Genomic DNA, 20,181 nt, shown 5'->3' with positions numbered 1-20,181 from the left:
CAGCCCAGCCAATGGAGTGAAGCTGCACATGCAGGCCTCGAAGCGCGGTATAGGTAAGACACGACCCATGACCTTGCAGCTGAATTTGGCAGCTGAGAGCATGATGTCTAAAGATGGAGCCTGATCCAAATTCGACGAGAGCCTTATGTCCTGCTCTCGCCCCCTGGTCTGCTTCTGTCCCTCTTTTCCCTTCAACATCTTATCGATCCTGCTGTCATGTAAATCTCGAAACAGTACGAAAGGGATGAGAATCCCTTCAAATCAACAAGTATGGCTGAATCAGATCCAGGTTCAGAACGGTGCGCAATCATCGCATTTCCTACTGATTATCGTATCTTCAGCGAAACTAATCTGTCGCAGAATCGCACCAATTGCGCAACCAGCCGTTGTGCTCGACGATCAAAGAGAAACACCAATCAAGTCATCTACGGCGCACGCGACATCGCCTGAAACAGCTCAGAACGAGACCGCAGATGACGTCGACCGCCGCGATACAATCTCAGTAGTCCCGGAGCAAAGAGCCGAGAGTTTTCAAGCCAAGCAATTTGCCGACAAAACCATCCTATCAGGATGGTTTCCCCAGATAAAAAGCGACGAAAATAGTAGTTGGCGCATATGGTTTTCACGAAGAAGCCGCGCTCTCATGGTCCAGATTGGGATTATCGGCTTCATCCTGATGACGAATCTCGGTGTGACCATTTTTGCTGTAAAAAGTTACGGAAGTCGAAATGGTGTTGGGTTGATATACGAGGGCGACTGCTCAACCGTGAAGAGGCTCGACCAGTGGTTGCATCTGCTCATCAACCTGTTGGGAACAGGCATGCTATCGGCCTCAAATTATTGCATGCAACTGCAGGCTGCGCCAACACGCGAGAACGTGAATGCTGCTCACGCGAAGCACAAATGGCTAGACATTGGCATTCCTAGCCTCCGAAACCTGAAATATCTCAGCATGTGGAGGCGATGCTCGTGGGCATTATTGGCGCTGACCTCTATTCCCATTCATCTGATGTAGGAATGCTCCAGTCCCCTTGCTTTTCGAGACGTTCAGTCATCCGCTCACACCTGCAACGTGAAGATACAACTCGGCTGTGTTCCAGTCACTTTCATCTCACAATTACACCGTTGTCGTTGTCAAAGATTCCTTTTTAAGCAATGCTTCATGGAGCTTGAAGACGGCAGAGAACAATCGAGCCGGCGACTACGGTTGGGAAGACACGCGAGTCAACCCCTCGAACTTAGACTACGAAGAAGTAGTACGAGCAATCCAGAGGAATGCATCCATCTACGAAGAGCGCAACATATCAGCGTGTTTCGACTTGTACGATGACTATTTCAATCCTCAAGGAAACGCGATCATTCTAGTCAAGAACGAATCTTCGCAGAGTCCACCAGAGGATAGTCTGCTAATGTATGTTTCCATCGTCCCTCGGTCAGACGACTGGTCCAAGAATATGTGGGCTCTAGGCAATGGCACTGGTCATTTTGCCGCTTTGTCACCTCCAAAGCCTGTGACCAAATGGTTTCTTGGGCCTCCATACTACGAGGTGTCGCGATGTATAGTCCAGCAGCCAGAAGGGCTCAGCGCAAACTGTCGATTTGAGTACTCGCCTCCAATAATGTTCACTATTTGCATCATGAACATGATAAAGGCGGCCATCATGCTCTCTATATGGGCGTTGAGGAGGTGGCAAAACCCAAAGAAGCAAAACCAGGCGAAGGAGGTCTTATACACCTTGGGCGATGCCATCGCTTCTTTCATGCGGGAGCCATGTAAGCAAACTATCGACATGGGACTTGCGACAAAGTACGACTTTGTGACCACTCGAAGGTTGGGGCACCGTTTTGTGAGATCTCCTCCCACAATATTCGATGGGAAAACGCCCCCACCTCGGAAATTTGAAAAGACCCCAAAGCAGTGGCGATCCTCTGCAAGCCTCAGACGCTGGACTGTTATGTTGGTCATGTAGGAAAACTACTTCCTACATTTTACTACTAAAGTTTATCTTGTCACTGACCGATTTCCCTTAGGTGTCTTCTTGTCATCATAATCGCTGCTGTACTTCTGACAATGTCGTTCGTAAGCCTAAGACAACGAGGCTTTGGCGTAAAGATACCACAGTTATGGAAGCTAGGCTTTGGAGCCTTGACGCCATACACCTATTTGGTAATTAACATGCCTCGTACGGATCCAGGAGGGTTGATAGCCAATGTGCTACTAGCCAACTTGCCTCAACTTGTCCTTTCAATCCTATACATCGTCTATAATACTATGCTCAGCACATTTTTAGTCCAAAGGGAGTTCAGTCGCATGTGGGATCCGGGCAATAGGAAGCCTTTAAGAGTTTCTGAGCCAATCGGGATCCAACGATCAAGTTACTTTATTTCCTTGCCTCTGAGATATGGGATTCCCCTTTATGCTAGCTCGGGAATCATGCACTGGCTAGTGTCCCAGAGCCTTTTCTTGGCACGAATTCGAGCCATATCCCCAGACGGGAGTGACGATGATGTCAACTCTTTCTCGACATGTGGCTATAGTCCTATAGCTGTGTTTGTCAGTAAGTTCACCTCCGTTATCGTTACCCTCGACTATGCCTGTGGTTTCTGACCTAAAGGCTTAGCATTGCTGGCGGGGCTCCTTCTCGTCGTCATTATTATCGGTATGGGGATGCGGCGCTATGATGGCACAATGCCCATGGTGTCGACCAATAGTCTGGCAATAAGTGCTGCCTGCCATGTCCTGCCGAAAGATCAGGATGGCGGCTATCTACTACCTGTCCAGTGGGGAGTTCTCAATATGACTGGGGGTGTTGGGAAGTGTGCCTTCACTACAGCGGCAGTCAACACGGTCAAGCTCCCAGAGACCGGTCCAGGTCGAGTCTACAGATGATGGTGTGAGGGGCTTGGGGGCCCTGACTGATCAAGTAACAAGCCCCGAATGAGAAGTCAAAGTTCAGGACTAAAACCCAAATGAGGCTTGTTTTCACTGAGCTAGACTCCATACAATGTGAGGTCAAGCTTTGATGAACACTACGCAGGCACATCAGTGTTTGACTGTTACACCATCAAGTTCAGCGTGGGCGATCTGTGGTCCAGGCCAGGGACCGAAAACTTGCATTGAATACACAACCCGAAGTCACGGCCCTATTTCATATTCAAAAGCTGTAAATCTAATATAGAGTGTAATTCGGAGCACGTAATGAGACAAATGGTGTCTATAAACAGATGCCGATTTTCTGATCTCCACTGAAGCACGATTAATATAGTATTATGATTAGAGCCACTCAAGACTCCGTAAACCCCACTACCGACGCACAGTTCTCCCTCAAGACGAGCCCAATTCTTCCTTTATTATCAAAGTGTCACTGATTCCACAATGATTCAGGGGCTCTGAAGAGGATTGATGATAATACATCGGGAATCCTGGCTTAGGTCACCTCATAACGACTGGCGCGTACATCTTAGACGACGTGTAATTGATATCATCGGATGAACTCAAACGGCCATCCTCAGAGACAAGTTGGGTGAATCATCAACCCGCGAATTTCGGCATCTGGCCCGTGCTAGGTCGTTCAGTCATGTCTATGCCCGCCGCATTGCAAGGCGGAGTCTAGCTTCAAGTAGCTCTGCTGACACATCGACACTCAGCTCATTGAGACTTTTCTGATGAATAGACGAATGCCGCAACAGATGAAGTCCCGCATGAAATGTCCGACAAACTCTGTCCGGTGGGACCTCGAAAGTTTTCGCCGGTGGCGTGCTCATGTGCTTTTGTGCTTAAATCCTAAGCTGCAAACTCCACACCAGCCTAACGCGATGACCGAAGGATCACGAACTCGACTTGAACTATCGAGGTCTGGATCTCGTGTGGATTTCTGATGCTGTACGAGGACGAGGGCTGGAGAGCTCCGCTATTGAGGATGAGCAACAGGGAATTCCCAGTTTATAGGATGTCAGCCAGCCACAATGCGGCTGGGCTGAACTGATCGCGGTCTTCGTTTACCCTCATTGTCGCCATCGGCTGCTCGGTTTCGCTTCTTTCCACTACTGCGCTGCCTCGAATGGCGCGTCCCATAAGGACCTCTATCGCGGAATCGCGCGTCTTCTCTCATGTGGAAATGGGTTGCTGGTAGCACTCGTGGGCAACCGAAGCTGCCAGTGGATAGAAAGAATATTTCGGGTAGTGTAGATCATGGTATTGACGTCTGCCAAGTCAACTCAAATTTGCCATTCTTGTCTTTGTTTATAGGTGTGGAGGGGCTCGGTGGCATTTCGCAGGGTAGTTCGGAGGTCCGAGCCAACCCAATTAGACTGTAAACAGTTTACGCGGCTAGTAGTTGAGCTTCGGAACATGAAACAACCAGCGAGGAATCAAACATAATGTATGTTGGGAGGAGTCATTCAACTACGGTTGATTGAGAAAGTTCATGTCGTTTATGCCGCCTACCTCATGGTGTGACTAAGACCTACCGATATGATCATCGACTTACGAAGCTGCCGGAGGGCGGAGCTGCGGCAAAAAGCTGGTCTCCTCACTTGGCCTGCTTCGGCCTCTCTTGGTGGTAGGTACTAAGTACTAGTAGTAAGTGGCACTGCCGACTCCGCATCTAGACCTTATTAATCGGCATGAAAATGAGCTTTAGCTTTCGGATCATTGAAATATGGATCGCATGCGGTTGATCATGAAGGGCATGGCCTACTTGTAGATGCCTCGAGCGAATGGATGCTTCACTTTTGATAGAGGGGGCGGTTCATGCATTTCAAATTTTGCTAGCTTTCACAGAGCTTTGAACGTGAGAGGTGTTTATTCCTCTGGGATGCTTCTATAAAAGGCCCAGTACAAGCTTCGGATACTAAATCTCCCTGATTGTTTCTCGGAAGTTTGCTTCACGAAGCGCTGTCAACCAAGCTGTCAAAAAGCACTGATGCAAATCCTACCTACGGTTCTTGCACCACTGTTCATCTGGATGAAAACTGATTCCGCGGGTGTCTCACGCCAAGGTTAATAGCGGGTGCAAAACGTGGACAATGATTATGAATTTTCTCCCCCTCACACCCGAACGTTCCTCCCTAGATCGGATGGCTGAAGTTGGTGGGCGGCTCTGCTTGGCTATGCCTGCAGATAACTTTAATATTCGGATCTCTTACTCAGAGACTTTTTCTTTGCGTGATTTAAGCCTTTGCAGATCATAGCTTCCTTCCATGGATGGCCTTGAAAACGGATCTGCTTTTGGTACTCGGTGGCTGACTGGACTATCACCGCACCTCGCGTTGTCGTCCGCATCTCGCGTTCCCGTATTTGCAACTCACAAGGTGCAAGTTATTCCCGGAGCCGACTTCAGCTGGGCACAACTCAGCCGCGGATGACTATGGACAGGAGCTAACTTGGAAACATCGTTCTTATTTTACATTGATGGTAATCTCATCAATCTCGAGTATAAGTATGAAGCCGTGGTTCCCGGCTCACTTTGAATGCTTCTTCTTCATCACATCCTTACCTCTAGTGGATTGACTCAAGCGCCACTTCAATAACTCAACTTGGAACTTTCTCTTTCAACTCTCAACTCTGCAATCATGCATATTCCGTCGTTCAGCCAAACCGCCGCCATTGGCATGGCTTTCTATGCTATCGCCGCTGTAGCTGCACCCATAGCCCAGCCAGTCGGTGAGGCTGGGTTCGAGGCAGGTGACATTGTTGAAGTAAGTCTTTGCTCTTTTGTTTCTTCTTGTTTGAATGAAATCTGACATTGAGATAGCGTTCCCCTGAGGTAGCTGTAAGTAGCTTCTGAACACATCATCTGACCCGCGTCATGCCTTGCTCTCTTATCCTACTGGGTTGTTTTGGTCTCAGAAGTAATATACTGACTCACTTGCAATAACAACAGCCTAATGTTGATATACCGGTAAGTCTTCTTTTCCGCTACCAAAGAGTTGCCTCTCTGACGTAGCAAATCTCAGACCCTAAGCGAAGCCATCGTCGCTCGCGATGAGTTAAACGAAGAATCCCAACTCGAAGTACGCGATGACAAGAAACAGAACAACCAAGACCAATACCACAATAACAGCAAATGCAAGCGTGGCAAGGGGGGTGGCAGAAATGAGGGCTGCGACTACGGTGACTACGGCAGCTACGGCGGTGGTTACGGAGGCGGTAAGGGAGGTGGTGGCTACGGTGGTGGTGGATACGGTAACGGAGGCGGCTACGGCAATGGCGGTGGCTACGGTCATGGCAAAGGGGGCCACGGTATCCAGAGCTCCGACGAGGTAAAGAGCGATCAGAAGGACAATGACCTCGGCAAGCGAGATGAGGCCGGTCTTCCCGGTGAAGATAAGAACAAGGAGGGTGGAGTTGATATCCTCAACAACAAGGGCGGCGGCGGTGGCTACGGAGGATACGGCGGCGGGAAGGGTGGCGGGTACGGCGGTGGCGGATACGGTGGAGGTGGCTATGGCCACGGAGGTGGTGGCTATGGAGGCGGTGGATACGGCAACGGCGGGTACGGCAACTGCAAGGGTGGATACAAGTGCGGCGGAGGCTACGGCGGTGGAGGATATGGCGGTGGCGGTTACGGCGGCGGAAAGGGAGGCGGATACGGCGGTGGCTATGGTGGCCACGGTCACTAATAGGAAGATGAGACGGGCCCGGACGAGGGCTGAGGTTCATCGTCGAAGCTCTTTTGGAAACACTATGCCGAGGATGCTTGGGCATCGGCTTTACGAACACACAGTTTTGCAGTTTTTCATCGCCATGGTCTGGGTCGGAGGAAATTTGCCTCGCAAAAAAGCTTCTGTCAGATTACGTTCAGTGTATATATTTTAACAAATCCAAGTTTTCACTTTGATGCCACCTTTGCTCATAGTCCTTGAACATCATTCATTTGTTGCGCTGGTGACAACTAAGGTCGTACTTAACATTATGCTCCTCGAAACGGGCATCCGCAGCATGTGGGGGATTGCCGAAAGTTCCCTTGCCTGTTCCTTGGGAGCAAGTCTCGTGCCTCATGTAGAACTTTCTCACTCGACCAAGATCTCCTCCAACTCAGTTGAGATCTCATCCCATGCAGACTTCAACATCCTACCCACGCCAGCCCGTTGAACAACCGGAACAGCCTTTGGATCTTTTCCATCCATATCTTGACGGTGGATCAACATCACGTTGACAGCCTCCCAAGGCTTTTGGCTGGCATGGCTCGAGAGCTCCTCCCCCGAGAAGCCGTACGCATCTGATAGGACAACAAACTCATAGGACCCTCCCAGCTTCTGCCGGTAGCCTTTTGGCATCAGAATAGACCCAAGCCATTCGTCCTCGTTTCCGTCCCTCGGGGCGGCAGAGTGCGTGATACCAAAGCGAATAGGGTGTGGTTCCTTGACATTCGGCAGCGAGGGCGGCTTCAAGGCTCCGCTCCTGTCATGAAGAGTGAGCCTAAATTTTCCGACCCTCGTTCGTAACCGTAAGTGAAAATCTTGCTTCTCTGGTTTCCCGTCCTTGTTCAGCTCAAGCGAGACGCCCCAGCCTGCAGGACGAACTCGATCGAACGGACTCTCGAGGACAGGCAAGCCGTTCCAGTCGTCAAGGTCGTCAAAGCGTACGGCTCCCGTCCAGCCCGCCCACGACCATGACGGATAGAGAATAAGTGGCGGATTGGACTTGTACTTGACTACTCTGCTGAGCTCCTGTCGCGGCTGCCACAATAGAGAAAATGCAAGCAAGTCTTTCGCCCAAGTACCCCATACAAAGACCCCCTCGTATTCAGGTAGTTTTTCGATGACGTTCAAGATACCTTTGAACCCGTTGACTCGGTCGTCTGTGTGGCTCATCTCTCGCGACGTGTACTCCGTGACCATGCGATAGTAGAATTCGGGCGAGATGCCCAGTCGATACTGGTGCCTTCGTGTCAGAGTCGGCGGCGCCTCCCCGCGAGACAAGGTGATGTTCTGCTGCGAGGCGCTCTGGGTGACATCATCGCGAAGCATGTTAAAGTCTTCGCTGCACGTCATCTGGCCGCACTGGAAGTAGACCGTGTTCTCGGTGAAGAAGACGAGCCTACGTGAGAGTAATCGCTCCTGGTACGTCCAACCGCGCGTGTTCCAGTAGATTTGCTGAACCCCATCCTCGAAGTCGGGGACTAGCGAGAGGAGTGTGAGGTCTGATGAATACTCAGCAGTATGCTGCTTCTTGCTTCTCTCGACTTCGTTGATGCCGGATAGTCGAGCGTTTGCATCTTCGCCATTGGCGGAGACAATCGTGAAAGAGGCTCTGCTATAAATAGCGTCCATGAGTGCAAGCTGTACCTTGTTGTCGTCATCGTTGCCCTTCTGAATGATGCAGAGTGAGTCGACCCACAGATATCGGTGACCGAGAAGGGTAGTCAGCTTGATGGAGTCTTGAATCGTCTTGGGCAGCTTGTCGAAACTGTTGCTTAGTCCGCCAGGCTTGAAGAGTTCGTCAATGTTATCAGTTGTGAGTTTGTAATTCACTGCCCCTCTACCCCAGACGTAACTCAGTGCGACAAATTCAGGGAGACCAGACTTCTGTACGAGGCAATTGTCCTTGAGATCCAAAAGTCGAATGAATGGCTTAATGGGGCCGGTGGCGTGCTCATCCTTAGGCCAGCAAACGATGTGGTGTTTCTCTTCGCAAGTCCGTAACCATGTCTTAAGAAGGTCGCCGTCAATAGACCTCTCGTCGATGGATCTTCCCTTGAACATATCGTTCTCGGACTTGTTCGCCAGAGGAACAATATCAAATGGGGCGAAAGCGTCCTCCCATCCCACCATCTCCGGAGCAATCCGTAGCCTCAGCGTGTTCATCGTCGTCTCCTCTGTACCATTTCTATCGGTTCCCTCAAAGGTCACATCAGGAACCCAACAGCCTAGAACCTCGACGTCGTCTTTGTAGTTCTTTGTAGAGACGGATAAGGTGATCATCTTGCAGAACCTACAGTAATCGCTCCGTTTGATAACGTCTGATAGAGTACCAAAGTGCCAATCGGGCGGCAGCTCCTGCTTTTGAGGCCTGGCTGCGAAATCAGACTGTGTGAGATTCATGGCGCGATGTCTTGAGCAGAGACCAAAGCTTGGGTCCTCGGGCGGAAGCTTGACGTCGCGATCCCATGCCCTTGAGGACGACCCTGGCCCCGCTGTGAAGCCATTGCTTGCTGAGTCTCCCAGATCAAGTCTCATCGTTGGTGTTGCCTGTGGTCACGATAAAAAGATTTGTGTGAACACCTGCGTAATTGGCAGCACCGGTTGAAGGATATTGGGAAAAAGGGAGGAATTCAAAACTGCTGACGCTGACATTGATGAGCATTTCAAGCTGGCGATAACTGAGACCTACTGATTTAGCGCCATGCCGGCATCGCGGGGTAATCGACCCATGAGACCGAAACCAGCAGCCTGCAGACCCAAGATGAGGCGCGCAAGAACATCAATCATGTCTCTCGACGGACTTTGGCTTAGATGATCGCCCATCAATCTATACACTAAACTTCAATCAGACTTATCTTGCTTTCTGGTGGCCAAGCCGTCCCCCAGCGCAGCAGCCAGATCGTCGATCGTCGTCCCCCGTTTCCTCTCCCCAACCTTCTCGGCACCTAGGACGGGATCATCCGCCATGGCCTGATACAACTCCGCCATGCCGAGGAACACATCATTCTCAGCCTCAAAGCCGCCCTCCGAGCGATGGGTATCAGAAATCTCCTCCATCTCCCGCACCCACCGGTAGGACTTGGGCGGCACAAGCGGGACTGACTTTTCAGCGAAATCGAGCAAGCCCGGCGCGGCCTCGCTCATCTCCTTGCGCAGCTCATCCACGACACCAAGCTTGGATGCTGTGGTGAACGCTTGGATTGCTAGGCCCATAAAACCCTTGGTTGTCGTCGCGAAGCACATCTTCAGTCCGCTGGCTGCGCCGACCTTGGGTGAGATGTGGCGCATGTTCAATACCTCTGCGAGCTCCGGGGATGCTTCGCTGATGGGATATTGTCCGGATGCCGGCATGCTTGGGACGTACCATTGATCCGCTGCGCTATTGGACTTGAGCTTCGGCGGCCCGCCAATGATGCAGCCATCGACGAAGCGGACGGGACTGTTGGCCTCTTTGAACATTTGGCTCATTTGCTTGCAGGTAGCTGGCGAGACGGCATTGAGGTCGGTGAAATAGAGCGGTTTTTCTAGTTTCATCGACGCGGCAGCGTCGATGATGCGTCGGGCGATGCTGAGCGCGTCTCGCGGTGGCGCAACTGAGAGGATGAACCGTCGCGACTCAACAAGGTGAACGTCAGAGCTTAGGACCTCTACGCTGGCGCTGCGGGCTCTAGCAATTGTTGCCCGGCTGCCGTTGTGTAAGCAAGGTAAGTAGGTGACTGAAATATTGTTCTTTTCTAGAACTAAACTTGGATTCGTTCTCACCTCCTACCATGACCATTTGTGGCGACCGAGAAGCCTTTGGAGACAAGCAATTTGGCGATGCCCATCCCCATGTCTCCGATGGAGAGGATCCCGATCTTTGGCAGTGAGAGCGTCATGGTGAAGAGCAGTACCGTGTGCTACAATGAAATGGAGTAGACACTCGATTGAAAGTAACACATTCAATGGTTTCAAGCTGTTGAGGGCTCGCAAGTTTGATGATGATGATTGAGCAGAGTTTCGCGGCGTGCACCCGGCAACTCTCGCCGATCGGAGGAGTGTACCTAGCTCGGGAATAGTTACCGAGACACCCAGCATAGCAATCGCCTCAGATGCCATCGTCAGTCACATACAACCCATTAATGTGAGCCTCCTCACGTGCATTTCTCACTTCTCCTTGAAACTTGAAGCTCTCATTATGAGATTGCCAGGCCCATGGTCAACAATCTTTTTAATCACAAAGTGGCTGCATCAGTGTACATTGAGTACACTAATCGGCAGCGTCTGTATTCTAGCGTTAGTAGAGTTAATCAACTTCAGTCTGCTCGTAGTCCGGACCAAGCCGCAAAGCTGTTTTCGAATTCTTTTGACGATGAATACCTGTAATCAACCCTTTGGTTCAAACTTCAACCTCAAAAGCCCCTTGGCATTCTTCCACGCAATCCCCTCCCACTCATCCTCACTTACAAGCACGCTCCCCTTCAGCTTGTCCATAAACTCCTTCCCAGCGCCATTCCCAGCAAACGGATAATCAACACTGAACATGACCCTCTCAGCCTTTGTCTCCTGCAATAGACACGCCATCGGCGCCAGCGAAAACATGCCGCTCGTCGTAATCCACACATTCTCATCCCATACCTGTCTCAGCCCGCGCTTTCGCTCCCCGCCCCCGGGTGCCGGCCACCTCGTAGACATCCCGATAATGCGATCGAGCATGAAGGGAAGCATCTCACCCATGTGGCCAAGGATGATCTTGAGGTTCGGGAACCTGTCGAATACGCCGGCGGCGAAGAGGCGGAGGAAGTGGAGACCTGTTCGGGAGTGCCAGCCCCACCCCCAGCTCCCCAGCGCCTTTGCGATCTCGGGGTCGTAGGGCCCTTGAAAGTTGACTTTGGATTCTTCCTCGGATGGGAAGGTTGGGTGGAGATAAAATGGTACGTCTAGCTTTTGTGCAGTCTCCCAGAGAGGGTAGAAGTCGGGTGTATCAAAGAAGTTGCCGTCATCGAGGTGGTTTCCCGTGAGTGTGCCTACGAAGCCTAGATCCTGGACGCAGCGCCGGAGCTCAGCGGCGGCCGCGGCAGGTTCGTGCATCGGCAAGACTGCAAAGGCGGCGTACTCGGCCGGATGGTGAATGATCTTGGAATGTAAATCATCATTAATGGCTTTGCAGGTTTCGGGATCGGGGTGAATTGGTGAGTGAGAGAGGACCGTCATGGCAACCGAGTTGTCGGCCATATCACGGAGACGTGCTGGGCCAATGTCCCCCAGCTTTTCCACTATGACGGGCCCGAATGTGTCGGGTCTGGGGCCCCCGCCTTTCTTGGCATCGAGTAGGGGAGAAACATAGTGTTCTTCGAGCGCGATGAGATTTGCCATGTTGATTAATGTTCAATGCTTACAATACGTGTATCCTTGATGTGTCTGGGTGTATGATTGCAGAGGCTATAGTGAGTGCATCGATGCTGCGCTTATGCTATTTCGTACATATACTACACATCCGCTACCGGTGACGTCTTTCAAGAGAGGAGAAATAGCGGAACGCAGCAAAGCGCTCGGTGTCAACCAACGTAGACTGAACTCAATACAATGTGGTTGAGTGCAGCAGGCAGCTCATGGGACGAAAGTGCAAGTGCCGAGCAAGCACACCAACTTTGGAACCTGGCTTCAATGTGGTAGTTTCTGACAAGGCGCGGCACCAGGCTGGCTGCGGACTCCGTCACTGTTTGGGATCACCAAGAAACGAAGATGAGATACGTTGGACAGGACTGTCGGAATCCTACAAGTTCACTGCATCTTCATCTTCAACGGAGGCAACCCAATGTCAGACGCCTGGATCGAAAGACACCAATCATAGACTCATAGTCTTGATGACGAAAGTTTCTTCACTGCAACTTTAGCTCCCGCAAAGGGAGTCTCGCCAGCGATGCCGACGCTACGATCTTGCCGGGGGCCAATGAAAGCATTACGCAGCCCAACCCCGTCTTCACTGCAAATAACAACGTCCTGAAAGGCGTGAAATGCAAAAGTTGAGCGAGTGAGTGTAGACATCTACACATAGATTTGGATGGGTGCAGCTCCCCAAAAAATACACAATGCGCTTTCAGGGATCAATAGCACCCGATTTTTATCCCGACTCGGCCGACGCTGCCCGCGATCTGCCATTTGATGCGGTATGGAAAACACGTGGGAATAGATTGCTGGCCGGCTTAAATTTGATTCTGCCCGATGACATTGTATGCCTGAGGGCAGATTGATACGCTGAATGACAAAGTCGGTGTCTTATTAGGGCTTCGAACCAACGGAATAGGCCTCATGCATCTGTCGATCGTAAGGTAGAGCGGGTGTCACATGAGCTGCGATGCATCACTGCATTTTTAACCCACCCAGAGGGTGTTCTGTTCCCTACGAGTCCGGCAAAGGATTGCGCTCAGGGATTTCACTGCAATCTTAGCCACTACTGGGGCAACGCGGTACGTATATATTCATACATCAAGACTGCAAAACGAAAAGGCCGTATAGCTTGATCAAGTCAATCGAACAATGACATTTTCATTGCACGTGGACACGAGACAGCATTGTTTAGCAACAACATCGGTAGGAATTCCCATGAGCAACTTTGCAAGGGATGTTGGTTGAACGGGGTCGGAGAATCAAAGCCGGGTTCGGATCCGGCTCTTATGTTTCATCCGGCATCGAGTGCCGTCAGCGGAAGCAATCTTCGCATCCAGAATGAGTCGGGCGGCCTCCAACAATCAAAGAGGGAAAAAGCGAGCGCCGGGTAAACGAAACTAATCGTAAGCCGACACGGAACCGGAACTGCTGTCTACGAAATTCTCATCTCCGAGCATTGAGCGGCAAGCCGGCACCACTTCCCGGATGGCATGCAGTCATGGGATGGGGACCCCGAACGAAGACGATGGTCGCAAGTCGAGCGAGAAAGAACAAGCCACCAAAGCTCGAATCAGAAAGCAGTGACATGCAGTTTGCTCACTGAATTGACACAAGAAAACGCATTATCTCTGAGCTTTCAGCATCAAATCTCGACTGTCTCGACGGCCCGCTCCGATCGTGAGAAAAATTCTGCAAATGTTTCCACAAAAAGACGTAATGAAAACTAGGGAGAAGAAATTTTCGAGCTTGGGGATGGGATGAGTTGGGATGGGAGCTTGGGGCAAATATCCTCGCCTCGCTAGTCGCCAGAACGCCGCGCCCGCGGTCCATCGCCAGACTTATTGGAGCCGAGCGGGAACGCCAAATGAGGCAGACCAAGGAACGAAATCCTGCGAGTCACCTTTTCGTTCCTCAGCTTAGCGCGGTCTGGTCTGCTGTATTGTCACTCCAAGGCACGGCGTACAAGGCTTGTTGGGCGTCGTAGGGCTGACAACGACAGAACATAGGTAGTGCAGTGCCCTCTTGGTGACGACAATGGCGGTCGGCTGCGGGAGACCGCGGTGCTGCAAAGTGTCACCCACCGGCCGGGGTACACCGATCGTTTGAGGGGACATGTCCGAGCTGGAGAGATGTGAGAATCAGACTGCCCAGAGTCGAGACAAACTTGGCAAAGACCGACAAGCTCATCAATAGGATCGGTTGGAAGAAGCTTGATATCTCTAGCTGAAAATGGACAATGGTGGTGAGAAAAATGTTCGAGAAAAATTCTACCCGCCCAGCGGCTGGGCAGAGCTTGCGGGTGCCGTGACTCTGCAGGTATTGCACCGTCATGATTGGCCATGCGGAGAGAAAAATCGGAGATTTTCCAGGGAAAATTGAGAAGAAAGACGAAGGGGCTCGGTCTTAGCTCGGTGGGAATCGGGTGGCGCGAGGGCGGCGGCGTGGGAGGACTCGCAGGCTTTGATCCTTTTGGTGACTGGGCAGCCAGCCATGAGAATTGACACGCTTATGCCGGCCGATCGGACGAACTGCAGGCGGCGGCGAGGGCGTCGACGTGCCGTGCAGCGGAATGGCATGTCATTGCCTGCTTGCTTGCTACAGCTGCTGATCTCCACGCTCCATTTCCCACATTGCTCTTGGTCGACAGGCAAACCCCCTGGACAACGCCGTTGTTACCCGTGGCCGGCCGACTCTCGAATCGCACTACCAGGGCGTCATGGAGCATTGGAGTGTGAGACCATCGCGTCTCCATCGGCCAACCCGCAACGAGCGAAGCCAAGGAGAGGGTCTCGAGCGAGGCCTTTGTATCTTTGTATGTCTGGCTGTTTGTACGTGCGAGTGTCCAGCCGCCAGCGCGGTCCACTGCTCGAGATTTTTCCATCCATGGCCACCGTTACCGGTCGCGATGAGTCGACGCGGAGTGGAACCTGTTGGGTAAGAGAAGGCCCGTATTGTATTTAATCATGCCATGAGCTTTTCATTCGGGGCGGCACATCTCCTGTTGTCCCCCCAGGTTTTCGTTTGCACATGCGTCCGGTGATTTCTGGAGAAGCGAATCAACAGGCTTCCTTCGTCCCCTCAATCCTTTCGAGTGTGCTCATTGCTTTTGGCCGCGGTCGACGAGACTCGTCGCTCTAGTCCGTGAACGAAACGTCCCCGGTGCCGACTTTGATTCACCAAGCCAAACATAACCATCACCATGTTCGGCTCCAAGGAAAAGACTCCTCAAACCAGTGAGGGCGAGGTCACTCCCACCAATGCCTCCAAGACCGATTTGGAGAACGGCGAGACGGGTGGTCTTCAGCGAGACCTCAACAGTCGTCACCTGCAGTTCATTGCCATCGGTATGTCACTTTGATCGAGTCTCGCCTCGTGCAAGGATCGCGGTTGTTCTGACACATCGTCGCAGGCGGTACTATCGGTACTGGTCTCTTCCTCGGTAGCGGTAAGGCCATCGCGACATCCGGCCCTGTCGGTTGCCTGATCGCCTTCATCTTCATCGGCTCCATCGTCTACTCCGTCATGACGGCCCTTTGCGAGATGGCCACCTACATCCCCGTCCCCGGTGCCTTCACCTCTTACGCCTCCCGATTCATCGACCCCACTCTCGGCTTCGCCATGGGCTGGATGTACTGGTTCAGCTGGTCCATCACCTTCGCTCTCGAGTTGACTGCAGCTGGTGTCATTATCCAATACTGGAACGACAGCTTGAGCATTGCCATCTTCATCAGTGTCTTTTGGGTTGTCTTCACCGCTCTCAACTTCATGCCCATTCGCATCTTTGGTGAGGTTGAGATGTGGTTTGCCAGTATCAAGGTCGTTACCATTGTCGGCTTCATCATCTTCGCCATTTGCATCAACGCCGGCGTTGGCCAGCAGGGATACCTGGGCTTCCAGTACTGGGTGAGCCCGGGTGCGTTCAACGAGTCCATTGTCGAGGGTTCCGTTGGCAAGTTCATCGGTTTCTGGTCCGTCTTGATCACCGCCGGCTTCAGTTTCCAGGGCTCCGAGTTGGTTGGTATTGGTGCTGGTGAGACCAAGAACCCCGAGAAGAGCGTTCCTAGCGCCGTCCGCTGGACATTCTGGGGCATCTTCAGCTTGTTCGTGGCGACCATCTTCTTCGTCGGCATCATTGTGCCGTCCGACAACCCATCGCTTCTGCTCGACTCTCAGGATGCCTCCGCGTCACCCTTGGTTATCGCTGCCAACTTGGCCGGTGTCAAGGTTCTCCCCGACATCATCAACGCCGTGCTCCTGACTGCCGTTCTCTCCGCCGCCAACTCCAATGTCTACTCTGGCTCCCGCATTCTCGTTTCGCTCGCCAACGAGAGGTGCGCACCTCAGTTCATGACCTACACCAACAGGTTCGGAACTCCCTACTTTGCAGTTGCCACTACCTCTGCCGTCGGTTTGCTCGCGTACATGAACCTGTCATCCAACGGTGGTGTTGTCTTTGACTGGCTCTTGAACGTTACTGCCGTCGCTGGCTTTATCAGCTGGTCGTGCATCAACATCTGCCATCTGCGCTTCATGGCCGCCCTCAAGGCCCAGAACATTCCGCGTAGCAGCCTGCCTTACCTTGCGCCACTTCAACCTTACCTTTCTTGGTACGGTCTGTTCTTCAACGTCCTCATTATTCTGACCAATGGATTTGCCGTCTTCATCGAGTGGAGCACCAGTGACTTCTTCACTGCCTACGTCAGTGTCCTCCTGTTCATCGTCCTCCTGGTCGGTCACAAGATTTTCAACCGCACGATGCCCCTGAAGGCCATCGATGCTGATGTTACGAGCGGCACTCTGCGATCGCAATCATAAAAACGACGGGTGACGATTTGAATGAGCAAGGACGGAGATTATAAAGTAATCTGATGTAACATTAGTAGAAGAGTTGTAATGATGATACCCATGAGTTCAAAATATGCAGCGTAGCGATGATTCAAAGTGATTGATGAGAAGCTCCGTTTTGAGCAGATAACCACCGGACACAAGGATGCCGAGTTGACTTTGGGGAACCGCAGCTAGATCAAGAAACGATACTGTAAAGACCAACAGCACCACCAAGACCGATGGCAATGCCTCTTCCAAGATTGTACAAGCCCCATTGATCCACGAGAGATTTGGCCCCCTCCTCCTCATCCTGGGTCAGGCCAATGGCCATGATGCCCATATCCTTGGTTTCCTCTGCTTTCTTGGACAGCTTCTTGTTGATGCTAACCATGAATAAGCCAGTCCAGGGGGCCATTGAAAAGCAAAGAGCACCGGCAGCGGCCAGTAGCTTCGATTTGCTGGGGAGGTGGCGCACGGCATAGGCCATGTACCAGTAGCTCAATGCGCAGAAGAGGGTCGGTAGCGGAAAGACCCGACTGGTCCGCTTGAACATGTTGGACCACTGTCGTAGCATGAGGGGAGTCGGCGACTCAAGGAGACGGGGTACGACGAAGAAGGAGAGGCCTAAGTTCAGGCCGGCGAGGGCCGTGTTGAGGAAGACGGTCGACGTCTGGATGTTGCGAAGCGGGTTGGGTTGGGGAGACATTGTATAGATGGTTGCGCGGATCAGTAGGGTGAGGCGTTGTATCTAGCTTGCTTCGAGTCGGCTCGAGGACGGCTGGTGATAATGATGTTGACGAGGTTAAAGAGGAGAAGATGACATGGGGAAGTTGAGGAGACTGAGAGCGACAAGGATGGCAGGTTACGCTCAAGCTCGAGGTCAGACCTGAAGGCAGGAGTAAAGTCCGGTCCTGCAGCGCGGGACGCGGGAAGCGGCGGGGTTCTTGCCAAGTGGGGAAACAGTTCACTGGTTACAGGTGGCAGCTGCAGGTCACTGTGTGGGGAAGACCGAACCTTCCCCCCCAACGACCTTATCCGATCATTACCTAAGGCACGTACCTCGTCAACGGCAATGCTCAATAGAAATTAATCCAGCTTGACTTTACCTCACTGACTTGAAGTTGGGTACACGATGTGGCAAGCTTCAAGGTAGATAGGTAGACGACTCTCTGGAGAGCCGTCATAAATACAAAGAAGGTCAGAGAATGATTATATGCTTCTCGTACATAGATCGGGTTTAATCCAGCGAAAATGCTTTGATTTATAATTCTATCTTACAGAGGTTGCGAACTTGCGATCTCGAGGTGTTGCTGGTAGAATCACAGCCCGACCTGACCATGTAGTTCGAATGAAGCAGAAAGCAGTACAAAAATATATACATCGAGGGGCCTCCAGAGACTCAACAAGCAAGATCCATACATACGATTCATGCTAGTTCTCATGTAATCATGCACCCAGGCTACTTATGACAGAGTTTACCAGTCGTCGAGTTGTAGTCCCATTTGTGACTTCCGACTCCTGACCGGATGTAAAGGCTGGCCGTGGGATCGTACTTATCTTTAATCTCAAGCAAGCGATCATAGTTGCCACCATAAAAGTCCTCTTGGAAGTTGCTGTTGAATGGATTGGCTTCGTTGATGTACGCGCCCGTTCCCGGCGCCCACTTCCGCCACACGGCTTCCTTGTTCTCTTCAGCCCAAGCCGCAGCAGTCACCAAAGCATCTTGTGGTGTAGTGTTCGTCGTATTGATATACGTCCCAGAGCTGATGAGGTGGATGTAGGCGCTTCTCCAAGCAGGGGTCACAGCGCCTCGCATGCTCGCCTCAACCTGACGGGGTCCCAGTCCGCCCTGAAGCCCATACACCAGTGCAGCAGTACCTCCTTCCACCTGAGACTTGGTGATCTCTTGCAAATGGGCTCGAAGTTTCTCAAGGGGAATCTCAGTCAGCTCGCTGCGGCCGAGCAGGCGGCTTGAGATGAGACTGATCTGCGCCACTGGAGTTGCAGGACCGTTGAGGGCGTCGACGAACGAGAGGTACGTAGGAAAGACTGTCGGCTCCGCGATTACCACCGAGAGAGTGCCATTCTCACTTTGCAAAATGCGAGCTCGAATCGGATTCAGAAGGGAAACGAGATCGCTCGCTGTGGTGTTGTAGCCGAAGAAAGTAAAAGTTGCTCCGATCCCCTGAATAACGCCGCTGGAAGACTTTGGCGAAACATTCAATGTTGCTGCGTTGCCAAAGCCTGCTACGCCAGCGTCCATCAGATCTGGGAGGGCGCTGGAGAGTAATGCCATGGCGTCCCAAGATGCGGCGGCAGATGATCCAGTGTCGTTTCCAGTCATGCTCAGGGACAAAGTTGTCTGGACCACGTTGCTTGGGATAGGGTGTGTGCGAAGGACGAACTCCGTGACGATCCCATAGAGACCCGGTCCACCGCCTCGAATAGCCCACAACAAGTCTTGGTTCTGTGCCTCATTTGCCACCAGAATGTCTCCGGCTGTCGTGACCACTGTGGCCTGCAGGACCTGGTCAGCGGCGAGGCCGTAGTGGCTCGAAAGAGGGCCATGGCCACCGCCGCCGATGAAGCCACCGAGACCAACTGTCTTAACCTGTCCGCTGACAAGTATTCTTCCGGTCGCGGCAGTTGCCTCCAAAGCGCGCCCCCAATTGTTTCCGCTTCCAAGAATAGCGACCTTCTCTGTTATGTTCGTCGACGGTCGTGGCCACCGCCTGTCTAGCTTGATGCTTCGAAGCTGATGAGTCCAAATCGACAGCGAATACGCGCCACTGGATCTACGAGGCTGTTAGTTCCCTCAATGACAGTTAGGTAAGTACTTTGCACGCACCTTCCATTCAGGTCGTGCCCGGTTCCTTTAGCAATAATGCGGATGTTTCGCGCGCTAGCCCACTTCACAGCTGTTGCGACCTGTTCGGCAGTCGTGGCATTGAGGATGAACTCTGGCAAGCCTCCAAGTTTACATCCATCGTTCTTGTATGCGTAGTCGCTCGGAGGTACACAGGAGTTGTTGGCCCAGAATGGATAGTCGATGGATTCCGGAAGGGCTGCATGGAATGCGGATGAGGACAAGCCGACGTCAACAGTGTCGCAGGTCAAAGCGGACGAAAAGGGGTTTCCATCATAGCAAGAAGACGCAACGGGTCGGGTCTTGATCAAGGTGCCCCCAACAGACTGGTTCAAGGCAGTCCAGTCGCTATCCCTCGGCCAAGTCGTGTCGTACGGCGTGGCTTTGCAAATTGAGTCAGCCGAGACGATGCTCGATAAGAGTAAGGTTATGGGCAAGTAGCGAATGAACATGATGGGCGTTTTTTCTTG

General features: G+C 52.2%; 7 protein-coding genes across 7 annotated transcripts; 2 read left to right on the top strand and 5 right to left on the bottom strand.

Moving 5' to 3' along the window:
• The first annotated feature begins 179 nt into the window (after positions 1–179).
• Positions 180–3,347, top strand: BDZ83DRAFT_264601 (uncharacterized protein). Its single transcript, XM_060502018.1, has 5 exons — positions 180–299; positions 361–1,011; positions 1,079–1,966; positions 2,032–2,558; positions 2,616–3,347. The coding sequence occupies exons 1-5, from the start codon at positions 271–273 to the stop codon at positions 2,888–2,890; spliced, it is 2,370 nt and encodes a 789-aa protein (XP_060366452.1). The 5' UTR covers positions 180–270; the 3' UTR covers positions 2,891–3,347.
• A 3,488-nt stretch (positions 3,348–6,835) lies between these two features.
• BDZ83DRAFT_616536 (heterokaryon incompatibility protein-domain-containing protein) lies at positions 6,836–9,267 on the bottom strand. Its single transcript, XM_060507982.1, has one exon. The coding sequence runs from the start codon at positions 9,181–9,183 to the stop codon at positions 7,015–7,017; it is 2,169 nt and encodes a 722-aa protein (XP_060366451.1). The 5' UTR covers positions 9,184–9,267; the 3' UTR covers positions 6,836–7,014.
• Positions 9,268–9,489: 222 nt separating this feature from the next.
• On the bottom strand, positions 9,490–10,526 carry BDZ83DRAFT_574606 (6-phosphogluconate dehydrogenase; the record flags this gene model as incomplete). Its single annotated transcript, XM_060504726.1, has 2 exons — positions 9,490–10,333; positions 10,411–10,526. The coding sequence occupies 2 exons, from the start codon at positions 10,524–10,526 to the stop codon at positions 9,490–9,492; spliced, it is 960 nt and encodes a 319-aa protein (XP_060366450.1).
• A 487-nt stretch (positions 10,527–11,013) lies between these two features.
• Positions 11,014–12,003, bottom strand: BDZ83DRAFT_574812 (putative metal-dependent hydrolase; the record flags this gene model as incomplete). Its single annotated transcript, XM_060504745.1, has 1 exon — positions 11,014–12,003. The coding sequence occupies one exon, from the start codon at positions 12,001–12,003 to the stop codon at positions 11,014–11,016; it is 990 nt and encodes a 329-aa protein (XP_060366449.1).
• A 3,214-nt stretch (positions 12,004–15,217) lies between these two features.
• BDZ83DRAFT_574669 (amino acid permease) lies at positions 15,218–16,833 on the top strand (the record flags this gene model as incomplete). Its single annotated transcript, XM_060504731.1, has 2 exons — positions 15,218–15,362; positions 15,428–16,833. The coding sequence occupies 2 exons, from the start codon at positions 15,218–15,220 to the stop codon at positions 16,831–16,833; spliced, it is 1,551 nt and encodes a 516-aa protein (XP_060366448.1).
• Positions 16,834–17,041: 208 nt separating this feature from the next.
• Positions 17,042–17,551, bottom strand: BDZ83DRAFT_750987 (uncharacterized protein; the record flags this gene model as incomplete). The annotated part of the gene is made up of 1 exon (XM_060513990.1): positions 17,042–17,551. One exon carries the CDS (start codon positions 17,549–17,551, stop codon positions 17,042–17,044), a length of 510 nt encoding a protein of 169 aa, XP_060366447.1.
• A 753-nt stretch (positions 17,552–18,304) lies between these two features.
• Positions 18,305–20,163, bottom strand: BDZ83DRAFT_750986 (FAD-dependent monooxygenase; the record flags this gene model as incomplete). Its single annotated transcript, XM_060513989.1, has 2 exons — positions 18,305–19,640; positions 19,694–20,163. 2 exons carry the CDS (start codon positions 20,161–20,163, stop codon positions 18,305–18,307), a joined length of 1,806 nt encoding a protein of 601 aa, XP_060366446.1.
• Positions 20,164–20,181: the final 18 nt, after the last annotated feature.

The sequence above is a fragment of the Colletotrichum acutatum genome (genome assembly GCF_030867785.1).
Source record: "Colletotrichum acutatum strain CBS 112980 chromosome Unknown BDZ83scaffold_33, whole genome shotgun sequence".
In the NCBI taxonomy this organism is placed as follows: Eukaryota; Fungi; Ascomycota; class Sordariomycetes; order Glomerellales; family Glomerellaceae; genus Colletotrichum; species Colletotrichum acutatum.
This window is presented reverse-complemented; position numbering and strand designations above follow the sequence as displayed.